Source organism: Thermobia domestica, chromosome 10 (genome assembly GCF_964235325.1).
Source record: "Thermobia domestica chromosome 10, izTheDome1.hap1.1, whole genome shotgun sequence".
NCBI lineage: Eukaryota > Metazoa > Arthropoda > Insecta > Zygentoma > Lepismatidae > Thermobia > Thermobia domestica.
Window position 1 is genome coordinate 168927068 of NC_137463.1, and position 15331 is coordinate 168942398.

A 15331-nucleotide genomic window follows, 5' to 3' on the forward strand; every position below is an offset into this window, starting at 1 on the left:
TGATTAGAGTGAAAGTGCCATAATGGAAAGGAAGAAATTTAACTCCTAGAAATTTATCCTAACCTCACTCCGTAAGTGAGTGAAGCGGGAAGGATCGGTGAAATTGCAAATGAGAGCCTTAGTTTTTGCAAATTGTATCTACGAAACAAAGTTATTTGAAATGTGTTTTAATAAGAGATAAATGTCTCTGTAATGGGATAAAGTATGTAAAATTCTTGTTAAATGGTACCTTCCATTTTGATTGCAGGCAATAGTTTAATGCAAAAATGAATCAACTGAAATGCGAAACCAATTTGTCGAACAACGCAATTTTAGAACAATGTTTACAAACGTTGGTTTTGTTCAACAGTCGTCTGCATGATATTGGTTCGCTTCTTTTCGTTCATGTCTTCTTGCATGTGATAGAATATGAGTTTCACTGAGATGTCCACAGTTACATTCCGAATAACTTTCAACGGTAATTTCAGTTGTGATCCTTAGTAACGAAACGGTACATACTAATGCAGATATGTCCCAAAAATCTTGCACGCATTGCGTTAAATTATCAGGGGCGAAGGGGCGGGCAAAATGTTGTTAAACTTGAATTTCGCCTTATTTTTTTTCACCTTATTTCACTTTATTTTTATTCATTATAGTACCAGTCATTTGTACACACAAGTGCTTCAGACAAACCATATCTATTGCAAATAAAAGTGAGGTTCTCATTTGAGATTTTACCATTCATTCCCGCTTCACCCACTTACGGACAGAGATCGGAAAGATAATTTTCTATCATTTCCTCTTTTGCATAATGTTAATTATACTTTAATAATCTTTTTCTCCGTTGCATTATACTCGAGCCGTGGAATGATAACTACTCTCTGTGCTTTCCTATACGAGTTTTATTCTGTTCATTTATCTCCAACTATTTTCATATTAGGGGGCTAGTGGTACTGGACGTTTTATCTGATACAGGCACCATGTCTTGGCGGCCATTTTGAAAACGGTGACCCATATGAAAAATCTTTTGATACAATACTGTTTAGTGTTTCAAAATTTATCCAACAACGTATCACTTGACCCATATTTCGGTTCAAAATTTCTAAGTTTGGCCCCCTTGAAAGGCAGCCGTGGAGCACTGCGAGAACATTAATCGACGCGCCCCATGCCTTTCCTCTTTCACTTTCTGACTGTTCGTTTACCTGCAACTGTTTTCATATTAGTGGTACTGGACGTTTTATCACATACAGGCACCATATCATGGCGGCCATCTTGAATACGGTGACCAATATGAAAAATCTTTTACCACAACGCTTTTTACTTTTTAAAGATCTATGGAACGAGGTATTACTCGCCCCATGTTTCCATTTAAAATTTTAAAGTTTGGCCCTGGTACCCCATGAAGGGTGGCCCCGGGAGGCGCCGCGACAACACCATTCGGTGTGCCCCATGGCATTTCCTATTCGAGTTTTTCTTCGGTTCATTTATGTTCAACCGTTTTCGAGATATCTCCGTGGAAAGATTAAATATATACAGATATCCGTGGACCCAGTATATGATCAAGGGAAGGGCTAAACCATGGTGTAAAGAAAGTGTAAAGAAAGTAGGATTGAAACTCATTTTATCCAGTGTATACCTGGGCGTTAAGGGGGGCTATAGTCCCTATAGCCCTCCTGTATGATCTGCGAAAGATATATATATTAAAAATGCTGAAATTTTGTACCAAGTTGGGAAATTCTTCTAGATACTCTGCAATATCACTAGATAAACAATGTTGCTAAAAGCAAAATAATGTTGTATTTTCTCAAATTGCGCTACATAAAGTATTACAAATTTCTAATTTAGTTATTTAACAAAACCACAATAGCCCATACATTATTTAGTGTAACAAAGGACAACACAGTATCATTAACATCAACATTTTGGAAATCTCTAATAACTCAAATGGCATGGACGGTGCAGTGCGCATCAACTGTATCTTAGCTTCAAATACTGTGATCATGGGATAATATATTTCGAATGAATGAGGGAACAAAGTTACAAGAAACGAAAAATTTAGATGTTTCTAAAGACTTTATTTCGAAAACGCGCTGACATATCACGTCTCGTCATGCAGATGCTTCCAAAAGACTTAAATGCTTATAACGCCATTTACAACAACTGTTATTTCACATCGTTTCAGAGATACCAAACACATTGGTAGTGATTGTTATACTGCTTAAAATGACGTATTTGTATTAAATTTTTATAATGATTATTGCTTTCCTTTGCTTCTATAACATTACAACAATATTTTTTGGTGGTTTTAATTACAAGTTGCAGTTACATTATTTTAAGCAGCGTTGTCCACTTAAATAAATTGCTAAATATTATTTTAAATATGTACAAATAACGTAGATGAACTGCAAGATATTTTAAAATTACTCGTAGTTTGTTTTATGGTGCAAGAATGCTTTCAAGAGAAGACGTTTTTCATAGTCTTTGGGCTACTTATAATGTTAATATTTAAGTCTTCGTTCCAGCAATACATGTAAATGCAAATTGTAACTGAAATTAAATGTACCTGATACATTTTAAGTAACACTAGTTGTTCCCCCTAAGCCTTAGGCCTGGTGTACACTGCAGATTAAGACCGTGTTTAATTAAAAGTTCTAATTACATACTAATTACATTTCACTTGCTTTAGTTTGACCACCGATCACATCAAACTCGACCCATACCACATAGCTATATGCAATTATTCAAGGACTTACAGTTAGTAATACACAGTGTTCACTTTTGTTTTGTTTTGTTTTAGTTTAACGTCCCACAGTTATGCTAGGGCGGCTAAAGGAGACGTGGAGCTAATGATTATAAGTGGAATCCGAACCACTTCGGTCGTTCAACTTTACCCCTACCGGAAATCGAACTCGAGACCACGCGAACCGAAATCAAGAGTGCTAGACGCTAGACCAAATGGGGGTTCTCACATTATGTTAATTTAAATCATTCAGTCAGTGTTGCCAGATTCGAAGATTAAAAAGTAGCGTGTCTGTACTCCGAAAGTAGCGAATTCGAACTATTTGTAGCCCAAATATATAGAAATGAATATTGATGATGCTAATGAAATAATTTAATATGAGCTGTAAAATGTGCTGGACGTATTGCAAGAAGAAATTATGATCAACGGACGAAAACAATTCTAGACTGGACACCACAAGACAAAAACAGCCTAGGAAACCCCCGCATAGAAGAAGGTGTGACGAAATCAAGAGCCACTGAGGAGTAGCCTGGAAAAGAATTGCCCAAGTTAGATAGTTGTGAAGACTTGGAAAGACCTTCATCCAGCAATGGATTGATAATGGTTGATTATGATGGTGGTGATGATTTTATTATATCTAAACCTCGGAGGTAAAATAAACCAAGTCATAATTTCGTAATTTTACAGAAGCGAAAAACTGGTTCCTCAACTAAGACTATATACATAACTTTTACTAGGTAAGGTAGGGTAAAAATGGATCCAAAATTTAATGAAAGTCGTAGAACGAAAAAAGTATTTTTGACTATTCAATCCATCATGTTGCAGCAAAACTACGAAAATTAACACAAAAGAAAACTAGAAAGTTAAGAATCACTTGTTTTGGCGAGTGAGAAAAAAATAGATACAGATAACTCGAATTACCTATATACTTATATAATATGTATGTCCATGTTTCGCAAGTAATTTTTAATCAATATAAAATTTCAACTTAAGGAAAGCAAGATTAGTTTTCTCGAACAAAGATTGCATGCACCGTTGAGAGCTCAGGAATAAGATTATTCTATGTTACGGCAGTGGATATGTGCTTACGTAATGCATTACGACCTTATGAACTTGTATAATAAACAGAATGCACTTAAAATGAGACGCGAATTATGCGAAACATCGGACTTTCGAGACCTCACATAGCAAAGATGAGTGTAATAGCTCCCACCACAAGGTTCAGGACGTTCGTGTTATAAAGTGTCAATTAAACACGGAGATGTGAAATGGTAATAAAGCATTTCATCAATTTCAAACAAAATACGTATATTGTAGTAATAATTTACCCTATTTGTTAAGATAATGAACGTTATATTCTGTTTTTAAAATGACAGTCAAAGCAGAATGTATTGAATAATAAATGAGAAATTGTAAAGTTTCAATTTCGGTACGATTAAATACATTCGTGCTGCTATGTATTACGTTATCCGTTAGGAGGTATTGAACAATTCTGATTCAAAGGAAGGAAATAAACTACTGTATAGTACTGGGGTTAATTTAATAGAGTTTAATTGTATAGGCAGTCCTGAGGCTATATGAGACAAAGTCTATTGCTGAAAGTGAAATATGGGTTCTATTAGGGTTTTAGGGTGATATACCCACTGATCATTGAACCTGGAATACGCGCATGGAAAGCATTAGCACTAGCAAATTAGCTATGAAGAGGTACACCATATCATAATTCTAAGTCAAAATGAAAAGAAAAAATAAGCGGAAACGACAGACTGTACGAGAATAATACTTTCACTATTTTAATTTCACACTATTTATTTCGAGACTTTCGAGACGAGACCGAGACTTGGTACTCGAGACCGAGACCGAGATCGAGACAAGCATCTGTTGACCGAGACGAGACCGAGACCGAGACGGTGATTTTTTACTCGAGACGAGACCGAGACCGAGACCGTTATTTATCAACCGAGACGAGACCGAGACTGTACAAAGTCTCGTCTCGTCTCGTCTCGTCTCGATACCATCCCTAGTCAACAAGCCAGTCCGCGCATGGCACCCTAAAATGTTCTAGGAGGGCCTATCTTCATGGTTGCTATATATTACGTTTGGTGTTTCTGTTTGTATACATTTCGTGAGTCAGCGGGCGGCCCACCCTGCCCCCTTCGGGTGCCCATGAGTCAGAGGTAGGTGAAAGTGTTAACTAATAAAAATCATTTCAAACGATTAAGCCATTTTTTGTTCTGATAGATGACGTCTTTTTCATTTATATCCTATGTAGATAGATACAGATTAATAGCATTATTACTGTCTTTATTATTTATTTCATTTTTACCATATACTTTTGTTAACGTTTAAGTCCTTTAGGCTAAAGAAGACGGGTGATTCATGCAAATAAATTCTAGCTCAAGTAAAATTTTAATGGACCCTTAACGGGAATTGAACCCGCGACTATAAGACCCAACAACGAACGCGGTAGGCATTAGATATTAAAACAAAACTGACTTACCGAACGTTCCTCAGTAACTGATTTTTTTATTTGTAATTGTTTTACTCGGTTTTATAGTTTTAGCAGTACCTCTTTAACAACAGGGACACGAACACAGAATTATCACAGATAGGTAAAAACACAAGCCTCCCGGTACCCCGTACACCAAAGGCACACGTGCTAACCACTGGACTATCTGTGTAGGGTAAACAAAGGAGCAGAAATTAATGTATATTGCACATTCCGACGAAACAAAAACGTCCCAATGAAAGCAATATTAAAGGAAAAATAGAAAAACTTAGTGAGCTCTTGAAAGAGCTCGAAGGTCACCTGGGTATGAAGACAAATCTTTATTCAGGTATTAAGAAGACAAATCTTTATTCGTATAATCGCCGTTAGCTTCGATGACGCATCTTAATCTTCTCGGTAATGAGTTAACCAAGCTAACGACATATTGATGTCCCTGTGCCATTCCATTGGCAGTAAGACCGCAAATTGATTTGCAAATTAAACAACTTATAGAGCCCAATATTATTAAAAAGACTAGTGACAGTTCATATTCCTCACCACTTCTCATAGTGAGGAAACCAAGTTCTAAATCGATAGGCTTGCAATAAATTTACACAGTATTTGAGCATTCCATTCCAGTCCACAGAAGACATTTTACATGTACTTAGAGGCAAATCTTGCATTTCAACTATCGACATAAAATTTATTTATTTTCAAATATTATTGCAACTTAAAAGTCAAAAATACATGACTTTTCAACTTAATCATACTAGGAAGGCGTACAAATTCCAATGCTGCGTAATAGGGCACACCACGTCGGCGGCAGCCCTGACTATAGCAGTACGCATGCTTTTGGAAGATTTACCACCTCCCATAACTGCTTTTGCAGATGACCTCGTAATAGGTAGAAAAAATTGGAAACAACAACTATTAGACTTGGAATTGCTCTTTAAAAGACTAAGAAAACATGATTTTAGAGCGAGCCCGAATAAGACCCATCTATTATATTCGGAATGGGATGTTTTGGGATTTACAGTTAGCGGCAATGAAATCAAAATTGCACCCAAAGTTGCCAATAAGATACGAAATTTTAAGAGACCAACCTCTAAAAAACCTTGAAGAGTTTCCTAGGACTCTGTTCTTATTTGAAGGCCCATATTAAAAATTTCACGGAAAAGGTAGTACCCTTTCAATTCTTTTGGACAAGAATTCAAAATTTAAATGGACAACTCAGCAAGCGAGCTACTTGAAAAACTTAAGACGGATATTATACAAGCTCCATCTTTGTTCCATTTTCATCCATCGTTGGAAATCCGAGCATATTCAGATGCATCATCAACCTCCGCAGGTGGCATATTGGCACGTTATGATAATAAAATAATCAGGAACGTGTTGTTTCCTATTGCAGTCGTCGTTTAACCAAAACCAAGAGAAAGGCCTCAACATGGCAAAAGCAACTATATGCACTGATACATGTCACGCGAAAATTCCGATATTTCTTACTGAACAGAAAATTTTAATTATTTATAGATGCTAAATGCTTAGTTTCACTTAGTACCCAGCCGGACAAAGTCGGAAAATTTAGTCGCTATAAGATATTCTTAGCGGATTACAATTTTGAGATTCAACACATTAAAAGTCAGCAGCATCCTACAGACATTTTAGCCGCTTAGAAGACAAGCAAGATATACAACAGGACGAGAATCAAGAAGTTCATAACTTCTCCAACACAGAGGACGCTAAAGTCTTTGCTTCCCACTCATTGGAACACACCTTTCAAATTGACCAGCCTATGACGTTACCCAATTTGGGTAATGAACAAAGGAAGGACCCTTCATTTACGGACATCATTACTGTATGGGAAAATAAAGAACCTAACACGTTATCTACACTCCGTGCGGCGAAATACTTTTCTCTTAAAAATGGACTATTATATAGAACTCAGAAACATCCACAATTAAAACTCCTGTAATTACTTTGTGTACCGAAATCTTTACTAGGCAAATGGTTTGAGGCTATCAATAACAACCCTATGGTATACTAAGACATACCAGTCGACACTCAGAAAATATTATTTTCCTAATATGAAAGCTTACATAGCCAATAAAATAAAGACATGTAATCTTTGCCAAAGATTCAAGAAGTTACCAGCTAAGCCGGCAGGCCAATTGCTGCATCATGCATCCAAACCCATTGGCACTGCCTGGCAGTATGATTCAATTGAAAAAATCCCAGTCGGGCAGAGAAATTTCAAATATACTAGTTGCCATTGAAATGTCTACGCGATACTGTGTGATCAGGGTTGTAGGCAATATTACAGCAGAAGAAATTGAACAATTTCTTATATATGACATTATTCTTAAATACCAGAGCTTTTCCATACATGTATTTGGACAGACACCCTGTAAATAATGCTAAGAGATTGCAAAACCTAGCGAAGTTCTATAACTTTGAATTTAAATTTTGTCCAGCCTACGATCACCGATCACAAAACTCTAGGTTTCGTGGAAACATTCCACAAAATCATACAGAACGCTCTTAATTTTTTGTACAGGAAAATCAAAATCGTTGGCCAAAACTAATTCCGTATATAACACTCGCATTTAATACATCTGTACAAGCTGGAACTAAATATTCAGTTTTTTTCTTTGTACGGATACAAACCTAAGACTATCTCTGATATAGCATTAGCATCAACTCCGACGTTATGCGTCGATAAAGAACACCTGAATAAGATACGTGGGATCGTACAGGATAATTTAATCGCAAGTTCTAACAGAAAAGATATTTCGACCGTAAACATCAACAAACTAATTTTGATAAGGGCCAGAAAGTGCTTGTATTTTTTCCCAATCGGCAAATTGGAATACCAGTTTTCTGGTGACCCTCCTAATCTCTGCTTCGGGACTTTAGGAGTAACCTAACCTCAGGGCCTCTAGTCTGCTTCGGGACTACGCCTGTCCTTTCTCCTGGCTTAGCCTGCTCCGGGCTCTGACTAGGAATCCCAACCTCAGCCGATTAGCCTGCTTCGGGACTCTGTTGGCCAACTAACCTACCCAAAGCTTGATTCGGAGCTTTGGGCACCTAATTCCACTTCGCTTAGCCTGTATGGGGCTATGCAGAGATCCTGTCTGCGACCTTACGGTCAAACCCCCTATAACTAACCTTTGATATTAGACAGATTAATTTGTACAGTATTTTGTGAAAATACTTTTATAGATAAATTTTATGAGAAAATTGGCAGTGGGAGATCGATTCCGGACACTTTTTATTAACGCTCTACCTATTCCTATATGGGACAAACTTTTGCAATATAATTTATATATACCAGTTATATATAAATATATATACCAGTTATACGCCTTACACAATTCATAGCTACATATAAGTAACAAAACCTGCTAAGCAAAATGTTTATCGCACGGTTTTCCATGTGGGAGAGCTCTGCTTCGTTTCCCGGTAAACCTGTTAACTTCCTGTTCAATATAAGTTTGTTCATACACAGTAAAGCTTATAACATTTATAAATGAAAACTCCACAGTGTAAGCAAAGGGTTTAGCGTACGGTTCTCCACATGGTTGGAAAATCCTGGTTCGAGTCCCGGTGAGTCTCCTAACTTACTGTCCAATAAAAGTTTGTTTTTACACAGTAACGTTTATATCATTTATAATTACATATAACTGAAAAGTCCACAGTGCGAGCATAAAAAGGATTGGTATACAGTTTTCCACGTGAAACATCCCTGCTTCAATTCCCGGTAGAGTCATGGCTCCCTATCCACTATAGTTTGTTCTTAACATATACTTTAAAAATACCAGTTATACATCTTACACAATTCATAGCTACATATAAGTGACAAAGTCTGGTTAGCAAAAAGGTTTATTGCACAAAATTTCCCCGTAAGTCTCCCGTTCGGTTCCTGGTGAGTCTGCTGACTTTCTGTTCATTATAAAATTGTTCTTACACAGCATTGACCATTTATTGACCATTTATAATTACATATAAGTAACAAGTTCGCACTGCAAGCGAAAAGTTTAGCATTCGGTTTTCGAAGTGGGAAAATTCTCGTTCGAGTCCCGGTGCAATGAATAATCTAGATTCCCTGTAGCCTCCATATTACATTACACTATACCATAGTTAATTTATAATTCTATATAAGAACACCGCGTAATATGGTTTTCAATGTCGCAAAATCTGCAATCAATTTCCGGTAAAAACAAACACTTCAATTCCCTTATACTCCCGACAACTACAATATGTTTTACATGTATTTCTTTTACAATGTTACTTTCCATATAAAAAATGAACAAGTTTGAAACAGAAAACTAAAAGTTAGTACCTACCAATAATTTTCTCTTCAAGTGCCTTTTGCATGTCGATTTTCTTCTTCCAATCAGAGCCGTAGCTAGAGATTTCTGCGCCCGGGGCGAGATTAGAATTTGGCGCCCCCTACACTCATCTCACCAAGTTTTTTTTTAAGAAGCAACATTTGTTGTTATGCTGCGCTAAAATAATGTCTTTCGCCGCCAATAGAAAAATCAATATTATAAAAAATCCTTAAAAATAAAACTTATAAATACAAAATACTTTACCGTATGAACAGTATATATTTCTTAGGCAGTAGAAAAATATAAGTAAAATCATTAATGTACGTAATACAGTGTTGTTATTCACATAACACTACTTCAAATACACTGGAACATTATTACACAAATCTGATGAAATCAACAAACAATAAAAATTTAAACTGAAATGGTTTTTAAAAATGAACACAGTAAACAATTATTTTAGAACGAAAAGGTTTCTCGTGTGAGAACAAAGCTACAGGTTAACTTTTCTTACCTTCCGAGCAGCAAAATCATTTATAACGTCGTCGAACACAAGTGACTGAACACGAAGCTTTTCAACAGATAAAATAGCGAGGTTAGTAAGTTTTTCTTGACACAAGGAAGAGCGCAAGTAATTCTTTATAAGCTTTAGCTTGCTAAAACTCCTTTCACAAGATGCAATAGAGCAAGGCAATGTTAAAAGTATTTTCAATGCAGTGACAAAATTAGGGTATAACTCAAGACATGATATTTTATGAATGAACGTAAGAGCAGCAAGAGGGGACAATTCTGACAAACTCTCCAAGTGAAAGTTTTTCAAAAATGCTTGCGCATGGTATTTAAAGAACAACAGTTCTTGAAGCAACTCACCTCCATTAATATCCATAGGGTACAATAAGGCCAGATCAGAGACACCTTTCCTCAATGTTTCTTCTGACATAACTGCCATATTACTTGGAATAATTACTGAAAAATCCTCCAAAACTCCGTTCATGCGCTGGAATCGATCGGCTATTTGTGATGTAATTGAATCCAACGCACAAAACAAGATCTTTCTCATTTTGTCTTCTATATTGATGAGTACAGATTCATCCTCTGTAACTTCGTCAAAAAACTTGGCTCTCTTTCTCGGACGAGGCTCTTCAATTGTGATCATCATATCATTGCAGATCTCCTTGCTTTTCTCAATAGCCTTGGTCACAATTCTTTCCCGGTTGGCAGCAAAGAAGCTCCTCAGTCCCTGTAAGTGACTGACAGTTATATCTACAGTAACTGTCTTTTGTTGTAGTCGTAGGTTAATGTTGTTGATAGCATCAAGGATATCATTCCAGCAGAATAAAAACACAAGAAAATCAAACTTCTTAAGACTGTATAGGAGGCACTTGGCACCATTTACAGTTTCGGGGGTTTCTTTCGAAAAGTCCGAAAGTTCTTCCAAAGCAGCACAGACATCCGGAAATTGGGTGCTTAGAGCATGTACTGCATTTTGCTTCGAAGACCACCGGGTTGCTGAATGTCCCTTCACAGTAATATGAACATGATTTTTTAAAATATCCCAGCGATGCGTTGACTTACTAAAAAAATTGTAAACATTTTGAATTACCCCAAATCCATTGACAATTTCTATTTCCACTGATGCAGCGTGAACACCAACTAAATTTAATGAGTGCGATGCACAAGGAACATAACGAGCGGCAGGAAACTGCTGAGATATGCGAGCTTGAACACCCGAGTACTTTCCCGACATAGTACTGGCATTGTCAAAGCACTGACCACGGCAATTTGACATGGGAAGGCCATCATTCTGAACAGCACGTAAAATGTCTTCAGTTAAGGTAGCTCCAGTTTTGTTGTTCGTAGTAATGAAGCCCACGAAACTTTCTTCAATTTTGCACTCTCCATCAGAAGATATTGTAATATAACGATAAATCTGGGACATCTGTTCTTTATGACTTACATCTGGAGTCGAGTCATACAAAATGGCAAAATATTTTGCTTTTTTAATGTCCTCAATTATTGCCTGACGTACACAATTTCCAGCTAAGTAGACAAGTTCATTCTGAATTTGTGGAGATAAATATGTCACAGCAAGAGCTGATGGAGAGTGCATAATTTTTGAAACGTGAGATTTTAATACATCATCATACTTCGCTAACAACATGAACAGATCCAATAGATTTCCATGTTGTCCTGTGTTTCCATCAGCTTTCTTCCACAAAACATCATCGCTGCCTCGTAATGCAAGATTTCTTGATGCCAGAAACAAAATGCAGTCTAATATTGCTCGCAGTATATGTCTCCATTTGCCAGTTTCACTCACAATTCGCTGTTGTAGTTCGTTGTCAATAGCAGTCCTATTTTTCAAACGAGAGAATAGCTGCCTCCACTCGTCGAAAGCATTTTTATGGATCGGTGAAATTTCGTGGTCCGGAATTCTCGGATTAAGTTTACGCCAGTGGGAAAATCCTTCAGCACGGCAAAACTGTGACGAATCAGGTTTTGCGAATAAGAAACAAGGAAGACAATACACACTTTTTTTGCTTGGAGAATATGCTAACCATGTTCTTTCAACTTCAACATTATTTGGAAGTGTACGAGTAAACCACCTTTTTGAAAAATACCGCCCATCATCGTGTTCTGTTTCTCTGGTGTAGTCCGCATCCTTGTTCTGGAATTCTACACTATTCTCTGTTATGTAACACCTAACTGAGTCTTGCTGTCTTTGCTGAAAAGGCACCAACCCTATATCACATGAAGCGACAACTTGTGGAAACACTGTTTCCTCTTGTATTTCTTGTATTTTCCCAAGCAATGAAGGATCTGTTGGACCACTTTCTTGTGCAGTGTCTGATGGCTTATAGGAAACACTGCTTCTTCTTTCTCCAACACTTGATTCGTGAACGAGAAGAGAACATCCGGGTTGAAAAGCATCTCATTCTGTGTTCCCAGCAGATGTGCTCTGAAAGCAAAATAACATTATTTAAATTATAATGAAAGCAAATAACATTAGTTGAAATAGCTTTAAAATATCATTTTAAACTTATGATCCTGAAGTAATTAGTAAAATTTATATTACTTTCTGTACAGAGCAATGGCGTGTGATGACAAATTTCTAGGGGGAGGAATGTAATGACACTATTTAATAAATCTACACAGGGAATAAATTATAACTACGGTGGTAACCGAACACTTGGTTCTTCAACATTATCAGAGCGGGTCGATTTTATTTCCAGTAGCTAGCCACTCCTGGATGAAACAAATTCAACGCGATCAAAACTATATTATTACGACCACTCACTCCATTGAAACGATGAAAAAAAAGTGTCACTTTCGAGCTTCGTGCTGCCTTGTCAGATGTCATCTTGGTACAAAAAAGGGCCGCGGTGGCTCAGTGGTAGAGCGTTCACCTCTGGTGCTTCGGGTCCCGGGTTCGATCCCAGCCCCCGCCAAGTGAACTTTGTGGTGGACAAACACCGTGTGCGTGGGTTTTCTCGGGGTTCTCCCGTTTCCTCCCACTTTCTTCATTCCACCATTTCATTCATTATTCATCATCACCGTCTCCTTTAGCCTAACCGGCATAACCGTGGGACGTAAAACTCAAAGATTTCATTTCATTTGGTAAAAAAAAAGGCAGTCATTTTGCGAAAATACGTTTTCCGACTATCCTCCGTCCGGGGATTGGACGATTTTACAGCATGGATAGAAATGCCATAAAATGCTATATATGTAAACTGTCATGAAATGGTTATAATATATAGGTAACTGTTTCAAGTTGAGGCTCTGCTCTCCTAAAGCCCCGTCTATATTTTGTGCTTTGTCACGACTTAGATCTCATCTAGTTCTTTAATTTAAAATTAATTTCTTCGAAATCGGTTGAGAAATGGGTGAGTTCTAGTGGAACAAACAAAAACTTTTTGACTGCTAAGAGACCTTCGCTCTGCTCCACTCTGAAAATATTGTTTTATGCAGGAAATATGAAAGTGGTAATAAAGTTATTACTATACTATACATACTATACTAGCTTAAAACATAAGGTAGAATATGTCATGATCCTGAAGTGTACGGTTTCAAAAATATGTGCTTGTTAATTAATTATCATAATTTCAGAGAATTATCCAAATTTATCAGAAGATACAGACACTAATGATAATTGTTTAATAAACATGAAGATTTGATGCATATCGTTGGAACAAGTTTTCAGTTTTTACAAAATACTCATATGCTAACTGTTTTCAATCGAAATAATTAATTATGTTGATGAATTGAATTATTTAATGTATTTGCACACCGACTGGATGATTTGTGACAATGTGAATGAGTGGATGAATATGAAAGGCATGAAGAGACACACAAACATCAGTGCCTTACCAAGGATTCGAATCTACGAACCCTGCTATCGTAGCTCGTACTCTCACCGTCGAAATAATTAAATCAAATAATTAATGCTAATGATAATTTTAATTAGTGATTTCGTAAAAAGTAAAAACATTCTCGCTACATACATATCACATTTTCATGTTTACCTAAAAATATTTTGTGTGTGCCTATCTTCGGGGAAAATTTGGATTATTCGTTGAAATTATGATATTTATATGCAAAACCTATTAAATAATTTTGAAGCTTTACACTGCAGGAAGTGTATCTTGTTACGATCAGGAACCTATTCAATAGTAATGTAGTAATAATATTTCTTTGACCCTGACAATTTAGTAAACAAGAAGTGCCTTTATTATAAATATTCATTATTACAATTGAAAAGTAATATTGGTTGTTATTTTGTTTCTAACACATGATGCAACATGCTTTTACGTTTCTACCTCCTGGCCTCGACTGGACTGAGGTAGCGATTGATGAGTGGCTTGGTCTTTATATAATATAGCTTACTGATAATTCAAAGCATATATAGATTATGATACGAATATATCTATTACCACTTTGATCAACATTTGTGACACAATGTTGCAAAAAATTGTCTTATTAATGTTGTTGCTTCTCAAAGTATTGACTAGGCTACAGGTCATATATTTGAATATTTATATCGAACAAGCAATAAATAAATAAATAAATAAATAAACCAGCCACGAACATACGTGTCTGAATTTATGTCTACAATGTAGGTTGCAGCTAGGGTAGCTAAATGGTTACAATCGTTTGGTTGATAATCAGAAACTCTGTTGGAGCTAATTGAAAGCCTTAGATTCCTGTTAGTCTCGTTGCATGAAGTGGGTCTTAAATAATCTGAAGTTTATTCTACCCGCACCTAACTGATGCAGCTGATCTGATATTCTTTTAAAAGAATGTAACATTCAAATCTTGTTTTATCATCAAAAGTCATGGCAAGTGATGTAACTCATAGATCTAAAAATATAGAATACGAAACTTTATAGAAATATATTACTTACTTCTTCCTGTTGTGTTCTTTGAGTTTCTTGTCATCAGTGGATATCTTCTTCATAAACGTCTTCAAAAGCTTTGCACTTCTCATGTCTTCGTTGGCCTGCATCTTCTTTCTTTTTCTGTTTTGAGCACCAGAAAGTTTTTTAGGAGGCATGATTAAGTATATACTATAACAGTCTAAGTATTAATTAAAAATTCAAAAAATAACTTTGAAAACAAAGACAGACTAAAAATACAACGATAGAAAGCTCGGTTTCGTAAACACACCTACACAAAAGGTGACTTAACAATACTCCTTCCTTGCAAACTGTGTGTCTGCTCTGTTGTAGCTAAATTTAAAAATAAAATAGCACGGACTCTTTGTGCAGGAGCGGGAAACAAACAATTCTGTTTGTATTA

General features: G+C 36.4%; 1 protein-coding gene across 1 annotated transcript; it reads right to left on the bottom strand.

The window, feature by feature from the left end:
• Positions 1-10028: 10028 nt before the first annotated feature.
• LOC145661665 (zinc finger MYM-type protein 1-like) lies at positions 10029-15086 on the bottom strand. The gene is made up of 2 exons (XM_081726992.1): positions 14938-15086; positions 10029-12423 (listed from the first exon to the last, which is right to left on the bottom strand). The coding sequence occupies exons 1-2, from the start codon at positions 15084-15086 to the stop codon at positions 10029-10031; spliced, it is 2544 nt and encodes an 847-aa protein (XP_081583118.1).
• Between the last annotated feature and the right edge of the window lie 245 nt (positions 15087-15331).